Source organism: Mastacembelus armatus, chromosome 18 (assembly GCF_900324485.2).
Source record: "Mastacembelus armatus chromosome 18, fMasArm1.2, whole genome shotgun sequence".
NCBI lineage: Eukaryota > Metazoa > Chordata > Actinopteri > Synbranchiformes > Mastacembelidae > Mastacembelus > Mastacembelus armatus.
Genome location: NC_046650.1, coordinates 12,807,680 through 12,816,930, shown reverse-complemented (window position 1 = coordinate 12,816,930; position 9,251 = coordinate 12,807,680). Strand labels below are relative to the sequence as shown.

The 9,251-nt window shown below is 43.9% G+C and overlaps 2 protein-coding genes across 2 annotated transcripts; both read left to right on the top strand.

Moving 5' to 3' along the window:
- Positions 1 to 499: 499 nt before the first annotated feature.
- Positions 500 to 2,496, top strand: LOC113125359 (homeobox protein HMX1-like). The gene is made up of 3 exons (XM_026298745.1): positions 500 to 722; positions 1,190 to 1,363; positions 1,893 to 2,496. Exons 1-3 carry the CDS (start codon positions 500 to 502, stop codon positions 2,306 to 2,308), a joined length of 813 nt encoding a protein of 270 aa, XP_026154530.1. The 3' UTR covers positions 2,309 to 2,496.
- A 994-nt stretch (positions 2,497 to 3,490) lies between these two features.
- LOC113124244 (homeobox protein HMX2-like) lies at positions 3,491 to 5,080 on the top strand. The gene is made up of 2 exons (XM_026296794.1): positions 3,491 to 3,772; positions 4,075 to 5,080. Exons 1-2 carry the CDS (start codon positions 3,553 to 3,555, stop codon positions 4,614 to 4,616), a joined length of 762 nt encoding a protein of 253 aa, XP_026152579.1. The 5' UTR covers positions 3,491 to 3,552; the 3' UTR covers positions 4,617 to 5,080.
- The last annotated feature ends 4,171 nt before the right edge of the window (positions 5,081 to 9,251 follow it).

The following is a 9,251-nucleotide window of genomic DNA, read 5'->3' as shown; positions in this document are numbered from 1 at the left end:
TCTTTTCTGAAATTCCTTCCTGAGAGAAATAAGATCAGGCTGTTTAGAAGCAGAGAACAGCAGATTTCGAGTGAGCTGTGAATAGAAATTGTGCATGGACACACGCAACCAGCAGGAGGTACTGTGTGTGTCTGTCTTCATGAAGCTTTCTCCGTCTCCAGCCCCGAGGACAACACTGTATCTCTGCTTCGGTTTGCTCCCTAATTGACCTAAATTCAGCATCTCTGCGCTCCCTAAAGGCACTCTGTCTCACAGCCTACAAGAGAGGCTGCGATCGAGCCAGACTCCAGTGTTTTTTTCTGGAGTAATTCCTCCTCGCTCCCGGAATACGGTTTAACCAAGACCAAATTGTACGTGGATTTCCAACAACTGCATCAGGCTCTGCTCCAGTGGATTTCGTCGGTGTGGTTGGACTCATGGCTGGAAACAAGAGACATTCTCAGTAATGATTTTTAAACGGTGACAAGCAGCATTGGGCTTGCCTACTGAAAAAGTCAAAATGCTGGATGACAAATCCCCGAGATCGAAGCTCGGTCCTCCATCCAAAGGTTCGTCCTTTTACATTGAGAATTTGCTCGCAACTACAGACAGAGGCGCCTCGGCTGAGGAGCGGGTCCATAGCCCGGCGAGCTGCCCGGGACTGGAAACAACACGCCTTAGCGACAATAGGGCGCTGCACTGGAGAGGAACGTCACCCATCACAGCGAACGGCAGCTCGAGAAGTGAGTGAATCACACAGTCGTTTTATTTGTGTCAGGTATTTGCGGGAGAATCAGCATTAAAAGTGCGTATAAAGGTCGCGACAGCCCAGTTATGTCATTATCTAAATGTCAACATCGCACAGAAAACCACCCAGTCCGCGCGTAAACGTATAAAAGCATCACCTGGACCATAAACACGTTTCACCATTTAGCATTTTCTTTTAAACTCCTCACCCTGGAGCTTCAATATGTCACAAGTGGACTGTGTCACGTTTTACTGCCCCCAACTCCCCAATTACCAGCCCCGTACGAGCCAACGGTATTTGGCAACTACTCAAGTGTCTTGAAATAGACTTGATGCGTATTTATACCCTTGGGAAAGACAGAAAGCAGTGATGCGCCTAATTTGCTGCGAAACGGAGAGAAGCTCAGAAACGGAGCGAAATGTAGACACAACAGTGATTGATTGTTTTGTCACGTTCTTCTAGGTTCACGGTGCAAGGATGAAGAGTTTCTGCCAACCAGCGACCGGGATTCCCCAACTTTAACGGGGAGAGCGGAGGAGAACGACGACTCGGAGGAAAAGGGGGACGAGAGTTTGACGGATGACAGAGAGGAGGATGCGCCGTCCTGCTCCTCTCGAGAGGAAGGTTGTGACACAGGTGTGACCACAGCACAGGAGCTACACCCCCCACTAGCTCCTGAAAAAAAAGGGCTTGTAGTCTTTCGGTCCGCACAGTGAGAATTCATCACCACGCATGCGTCATCGTCTTTAGACGCTACGCCGTGACGCAGGCTGTGACTTCAGCTGTCGCTTTTCTCTTCCAAAATGATTTAGTAGAAGGAATGTTTAACCACAAATGTTTCCTAAAGTCAGAGACGCAGACGTCAGCATATTGGTTCTTCTACACGTTTTGCATGGAGGCACAGGAGTGAATCTAAGGCCGCCTTAGTCCATGGACGCCTTTTATTCATAAAACTAGTTCTACTTAACATCACTCTGTGTTCTAAGGCTGGTTATATGTTCTCCTGGTTTGTTATGTTATTTTAAAACACAAAGGGTAAACCTAGACTGGGACTGTTTCTGTCAAGGGAATTCATCCCACCCTTTAATGAGGGTTCATTAAAGCTGCAGCGCACAGAGGTCCATCCATTTCCACTTATTCAAATTTCTGCTTCCTCTCCTCTCAGGTGACAACAAAGGGGCGCGAAAGAAGAAGACCCGCACCGTGTTCAGCCGAAGTCAGGTCTTCCAGCTGGAGTCCACCTTCGACTTGAAACGCTACCTGAGCAGCACAGAGCGCGCCGGGCTGGCTGCGTCGCTGCAGCTCACAGAGACCCAGGTCAAGATCTGGTTTCAAAACCGCAGGAACAAGTGGAAGAGGCAGATCGCGGCGGACATGGAGGCCAGCAGCGTCCCCTACAACGCCCAGAGGGTCGGCGGAGTTCCAGTGTTGTACCGCGACAATGTCAGCACACCTGTGACTGGCCTGCCTCAAATATCACCACCAGTGGTTGGCTTTTCTAGTTGTATTAACTACCCACTGACTCCTCACTTCACTCCCCCAGTACCGTTTCTAACGCCACAGATGACCGGGCTGGTGTGACTTTCTGTGTGGACGTGAAGTTTAGGAGACAACAAACTGTTGAGACACCGATTAAAGATCCTGCAAAAACGGTTTTTAGTTCAGATTCAGATTCTCCCACTGATCATCCATCCTGTGTTTCTATTAGAGGTTTCAATACATGCAGCCGGATTTAGACTGGGATGGATCATTTCGTAGGCCGTGGCGACTTCAGCCATCCCATCCCCAAACCAATTAATCTGAGATACTTCTTCAGGTTCCACACAAATAATTCACATATATGGCAACAAATAAGAGTCAAACGCATGAAGTTAAAGACGAACACACATTTCTACTTCATGATTTACCTCTACATCCAAAACCTGTGCCAAAACCTACATTTTTCTCCTTTAGGGTCCTCTGTGTGCAACACAAATCCTACACATAGTTTACTAATTCTTTCTCAACATTATTTAACAATCTGTGAGTGTGTTGGACCTGTATCTGAGCCCATGATGCACTGTGCTCCTGGACGGGACTATGACTGACAACATTTTGATCATTTTAACTGCTGTGAGTTTATTTAAGAGGATTTTAATACAGACTTTTGTACACTGATCACTTGTGAATAAAATATATGCACAGAGTGTTTTGTGGTTTCTTACTTATTTTGTCATTTCTTGCTCATTTTGTCACATGGAAAAGCTCAATTATGCTTTTCTACACTGTTTGGATGCAGTTAAGCTTGAGTCAGTAAAACAGATTAAAGGGCAAAGTGATGTTTGACTTGAGGATACACAGAAACAAACTCAAACAGCAGAACTTGGTGCATTAAAGGGGACTTTTCTGATGGAGGGGTGTGGTCCCTGAACCATTTCTGGCTCCAATAACTCTCCTGGCCCTGTCACAGGCCTGCCAAGCTATCATACCCATGAGGAAAATACATATCAGAGGCAGAAACCTCATGGGACCCAGCAGTGATGCCAACTCCGAGGTTAAGAGTCACGCACGGTCTTGAATCCGCTCTGCGTTATAACACTGGAAGGAACATGCACGCATGAGTTCCTGTGACAGCAAAGTGTTTAATATGGCAGCCAGACGTAAATCTGCATCCCGCCCTCATCTGCCCCACAACCTCACCAATCAAAAACTGCTAAACCGCAGTCTTCCGGGTCGTTGAAGAGCGTCGCGCCGGCTCCTCTGCGCTCTAGTCGCAGCCGAGGAGCAATGGTGCTCGGAACGTCCGGGGACGTCGGTGTTTCGGGAATCGACGAGGAGCGGATGAAATGCCGGGGAACATGAGCAAAGAAGATGCCCCGAGTCGGAGCGCTTCTTTGACCTTCACCATAGACAGCATCCTCAACCTGAAGCAGCAGGACCGCGGAGACTTGGATGGCTCAAAGCAGCAGCAGCAGCGGGACACTGGATGTAAGGATGACTTTCAGGCGCGGTACGAGGATGTGTGGAGCGTCCGGAGGAGACACGGCAGCGGGTCAGAGGACACAGGTAACTCCGGGAGGTTAATAACAGATAAAGCAGTGAAGACGCTGGAGACAGTGTCTCTGTGAAGAAGCTTATGTGCAGTAATTTGAGTTTTAAGCTGATAAAGCTGATGGAGGAAATGAGTTCAATTCTCTTTTAGGGGGTGAGGACCTCGGAGCGGAGGTCGTTCTTGGTTTTTATCATTTTAGCGTCTCTCCACATTTGCGCAGCCATTTTGCATGTGTAGCTGTTTGCGCGGGGAGTGACAGGGGTGTGTGTTTGACTTTCCCACTGCTTCAAAACACGTTGTGTCGCTTCATTCACAGTGAAGCCCAGGGCTCTTCGTGCGGACCGGGGGGAGAGCACACCGCGGGCCGCTGGCTCCTGTCCCGAGGCGCAAAGTTCGCCCAGCGCCGAGGACGCGTCCGAGGAGCGGCGGCAGCAGCAGGAGGCCACTGCGGACACCAGAGCCACGGTGAAGAAGAAGACGCGCACCATCTTCTCTAAGAGACAGATATTTCAGCTGGAGGCGACTTTTGACATGAAGCGGTACCTGAGCAGCTCGGAGAGAGCGTGTCTGGCCAGCTCTCTGCAGCTCACCGAGACCCAGGTCAAAATCTGGTTTCAGAACCGCCGCAACAAGCTGAAGAGACAACTGTCCACGGACATGGAGGGGCCGCCGGCCGCAGAGCACTTCACCGAGGCAGCGAAAAATGTGCAATTACCGACTTTTTACAAAGACAGCAGCCTGCTGGGCGGATGTTTGTTACCAATGCCTTTCCCTGTCGTGTACCCGACTGCGAACGCTGCGCCTTACATCTACTTCTCCAACACTGGCAAATATTTTGGCCTGTTTGATGCAGACTGACGATTTCCCCTGTTTGGGATCACGGTGTGCGTGGACGGTCGGACATACAGTGAACCCCTGCTCTGGCTTTAAATAGGCCCGTCACTTTTTCTTTTCCTTTACTGTTTTAGTTCCAAGAAAATTCTCCCAACTCTGAATCCATCATATCAACTAACCCATGCATGTGCCACTTTCTGTCCTCCTCAAATCATTATTATTATTACAATTATTCTAATTATTATTCGTCCATCCAAGGGTTTGGCCATTTTAAACACAGAAACGTGCACGCATCAAGGTTCCTCTGAGCAGTTCTACTTTGCGCAGTAACGCATTTCTGAATGAATGTACGTTCACTCTGCATGGACGTCATTAGCGCGCAATAACCATTTTTTCCAACCTCTGAGTTGAGTTTTTAAAGACTTTCTGTGGAGAAACACTTCATTTGTATTTATACGGCCTTATTATTGTTGTTGCTGTTAATAACACGTAGCCTATCGTTTGTTTTAATTTGACATTTGATATGACGGACTGTTGAACTGCAAATACAATTATTATATCATGACAATCAAGCATTTTGCAATAAAAATATTAATATTTGCATATTTCACCAGAGTGTTTACTCCAACTGTATTATATTCGGAAAGACTGAACCTAAACAGTGTTTTCCTCTATAGTGCATCACTGCGCGTTTTATTTTTATTGTGCTTCTTAATGTTTCTTTCCCTGTAAAACTTATTTATCACACGCACAGTTTGAATAACAAAATCATTTAGACCAGCAGTTCACTTCCCTCTTCATTTATTTATCGTCTTTAAAGTAGAACAGGAGTCCTGCCTCAGCCTGCCTGCACCATCAGCAAATACTTCAGGTTTTTACATTTTGTTATTATCAGGGGCTTCAACACGCACTGATTCTGACTTTCTCACTTTCTATGATTTGTACAGAAACTATACAGTCACTGTTTTTTTTTTGTTTTTTTTTGGACAAAAAAAAATTTAGCTATAGTCCTTTTTGCCCTGAACTGTGTTTTAAAGGACTTTTAAAAGCAAATGAATTTAGACATTTAATATGTGAACTACTGACTCTCCCTGTTCTGTCCATTACACGTCGAAATCTTAACACCACTATTTGTTAAAACTGCTTTGCTCCACAAGTGATTTTTTCAGGGTTAAATAAATCCCACTGTACTCTAAAATTAAAATCACTAGGTTTATTAACTTAAATCTGCAGATCATTGCTGTTTGCTTTAAAAACCTTCAAATGTTATTCCCAAACATGATAAATTGGCACATAAGAAAACTTTGTGGTATCATATTTAACCAAAGGCAAAATGTTTGACAATGATGGTTAAAATGATTTTGGTGGCATTTCTGCAGAACGCATGGGTACACACAGCAGTGTCATCTATAGACAGCAGAGCGTCATTTTGGTGAGTTTCACCTCAAACAAACATTTTTTTATGTTAAGAAAAAAGAAAAATAGTGGGAAAAAAAAAATCTAAAATATCAAGGTGCCAATTATGACTATAATTTAATAATGTGCACCTTTTTTAGTTTGTTACAATATACTTCAAATTATATTGACAATCTTACACTAAAATAAAGCCAAACTGGTTACACTAATGTGAAATAACTTTAAACTGCTATATGTTGGAACATAACCCAATGACCCTGTACGGTTTTTTGTATTGTTTAGGAAGAATAAACACAAGTTTACCTTTAGAATTTACCACAATAGATATGACCGAGTGTTATTCAGTTAAAAGGGGAAAGATAAAGACATAAATGTGCTGTAGTTCTCAAAGAAACAGTAATTCTGACCAACTGGTCTGAAATGTTAAATTTAAGATGAGCTATAGAAAAACCTTATAATCAATCTGTGAGTCTGCTGGACTGCAAGTCCCATTATCTGAGTCTTATATTGTGGAAACTTATGAAAAGTCATTGCAGTTATTAAAATCATTATTTAAAACAAACAAATGAGCAACAACATGTTTATTTAAACAATAAGAGTCTAAGATACTGCAAAGTTCCTCACTAAACACTGTTGATCAGTTTACACATGATTAACGCTGCACCACAGAAAATCTGATCCATGAATCTTCCTCAAACACACACAAGGAAACTGAGCTGAGACCGAGAGTCGCCCCTGGTCGTTAACGTGCCTCCACACTTTTATAATCCATATGTAATCCCATATGTACTGTATCTGTAACAAAAACCAGTCTCACTGCTTTTCATTCTAAAGAAAAGTATTTTTCCAAATGCTGAAAATCTGCTTATATGAAAGAATCAGGAGGTTTGTTGTTACAGTCTGTCCCTGCAATCTGTTTTTAAAGCGTGAGCATAGCTGAGTAATGCATCTCCACAGAGAAACCAAGAGAAATAAGAGAAATGTGTATTTAGGTGGACTTGCGTCAGTGCTTCTGCAGAGATTTCTCCTAAAGGGCCCAACAAGCTGCACTTACACTGTTTCCGGGTCACTTCCCCCTTCAGTGCTGGAGCCTCTCGCTGCTTTCTCCCTGTCACAGCCATTCAAAGCCCCGACACTGTTAACCTGTTCACTCAACCACTGAGGCTGCCTGCAAATCTGTTGTTTTCTCTGCTAAATTCCTGCCTACCTTTGCTGTGCATGTAGCTCTGTACTGTACGTCGTCCTGCCCACAAAACGACAGGATGTTTTGCACAGTGGCAATGAGTTGTTGCTCTGATGTGAAGTTACGCATCATTTTTGATTTATTCTTTTTAACATCAGGTATATCTCACTGTAGTAACTAAACTACTGTGAGTTGGACTAGACTTCAAGTCTTTTTAAACTCATTGTACACTCAGGTACAGTCTTCTATTAACATTTATAGCAGCTGCAGTGAAACAGGCTCTACAGTATTTTTTAATTAAGATCAGGTTTAAAAAAGATACAGAAACTGCACGTACACAAAGGAAATGGGTGATTTTAATAAGTACCAGCCCTAAAATGATGCAGCAGTGTTTTTAATGTAATTATTAATAATGAAACTGTATATTCAGATCTATGGTTGCAGGCTTTATTTGTAAAGGATGTTGTTATACCTGTAATCTTGGTCACCAGACTTAAGAGTTTGAGTCATGGATGAGAAATAACATATTTCAAAATAAAGTATTTACCGATGTTACTGATGAAACATAATTATTATAGTTAAATTTAGTACAAGTCAGCAGAAAATTAATGTAAGTGAATACAAATGTCCTCACAAGTGCAGTAGTACAGGTTTGTGCATGCTAAGATGCCCACTTGGCGTGTCTGAGATGGGGGGGGGGGGGGGGCGCTTGGGTGGGGTTTACAGTCGCCAGACTTCCTGACTCTCCTGCTGTCGGACACTTGTGAACGCAGCGTTGGCTCTTTGTGTCTCAGCACTCTGCTCCGCAACCACAAGGTTCAAATGACCCCACCAGGCTGCCTAAAGACTTCCCCGAGCTGGGCTGAACCCCAGCCCCCCCCCCGTCTGTCAGAGGCGAGGAAAAATCCATTAAAATTTCACCCTGATCAAAAAGACGCCCAAAGCCAAGACACCATATGCACTCATTTAGGGCTATCGATGACTGGCGAGCATTGTGGGGTAGTTTAATACATGCGACTGACTTACTGCCAACAGTGGCAACAAAGACTGTTTTCTACAGAAGAAACAGAGCTGCAAGTTTGGCAGACTCATTCTGGCCTGATGTGCACCTCGAGGCCATCCAGAGCTGTCAGCACGTTCCTCCAGTTTGACCATCAGCGACCCACACCGCACATGGTTTCTATTCCCTGTTAAACGTATGAATGCTGAGCGCTATTGTTTGAAATCATTGATCCTCAATTGCAAGTGATCATGTGGTCCCACTGAATGATTGTGGTAGGAGTTTGTCTCATGCCACTAGCATGCAAATATGAGATGTGACCCGACTGCCATAGCTTCGTTTTACCAGAGCTCCCCATTAAACATCACTGAGAAGTTAGGATAAGTCATTTCAAATCACATTGAAAATATAGAGGAAATGTATACAAACCAATGTTTTTATAGTACATACTGCAATCACATTAGTACTTCTCTGTGTACTACATTTGTATTTGTGTGTGTGTGTGTGTGTGTGTGTGTGTGTGTGTGTGTGTGTGTGTGTGTGTGTTAGCGGAAGGATCATCATCTTGTTTTTGCCTCAAAGATGATGACATGTTGTCATATCTCATTTCATCTCCTTAACACAGAGTGACAACTATGATTGAGATTTCCATATCAATCATTCACCACTGGCCTCATTTGTAACTGGACCCAAACATCTGAATAGTTGTTAAATAACCCTGATAATGAGCCATTCATCTCCGCTTTCACTACTTGGCGCTCTACGCTGAAAAACAGGCCTGTTTTGCCGTGAGCTGCCGGGTGCATTCTCAGATGGGATTTATAATTACTACCAATTACTGTTAGAAGTGCCTCGAGATACGCTGGATGTGACACAGCAGTGGGCGGACTGACTTTAATTCTGTTAGCATGAAGAATTACAGTTGAGCTGTAACAGCTGTAAAATACTACAACTGCACTTTAAACCTAATATTGGCACATTTGTTGTAGTAAACACTGGAGGGTATCAGGAAACTAAGACACTGGTACAGCTGGTTTAAAGTTGTATAGACAATATAAAC

Excerpts from the sequence above, each read along its gene's own strand:
- LOC113124244 (XM_026296794.1), top strand. The coding sequence starts at position 3,553 with ATGCCGGGGAACATGAGCAAAGAAGATGCCCCGAGTCGGAGCGCTTCT. Across the intron at positions 3,773-4,074 it reads CAGCGGGTCAGAGGACACAG|TGAAGCCCAGGGCTCTTCGT; the intron begins GTAACTCCGGGA and ends CTTCATTCACAG.
- LOC113125359 (XM_026298745.1), top strand. The coding sequence starts at position 500 with ATGCTGGATGACAAATCCCCGAGATCGAAGCTCGGTCCTCCATCCAAA. Across the intron at positions 723-1,189 it reads AGCGAACGGCAGCTCGAGAA|GTTCACGGTGCAAGGATGAA; the intron begins GTGAGTGAATCA and ends ACGTTCTTCTAG. Across the intron at positions 1,364-1,892 it reads AGAGGAAGGTTGTGACACAG|GTGACAACAAAGGGGCGCGA; the intron begins GTGTGACCACAG and ends CTCTCCTCTCAG.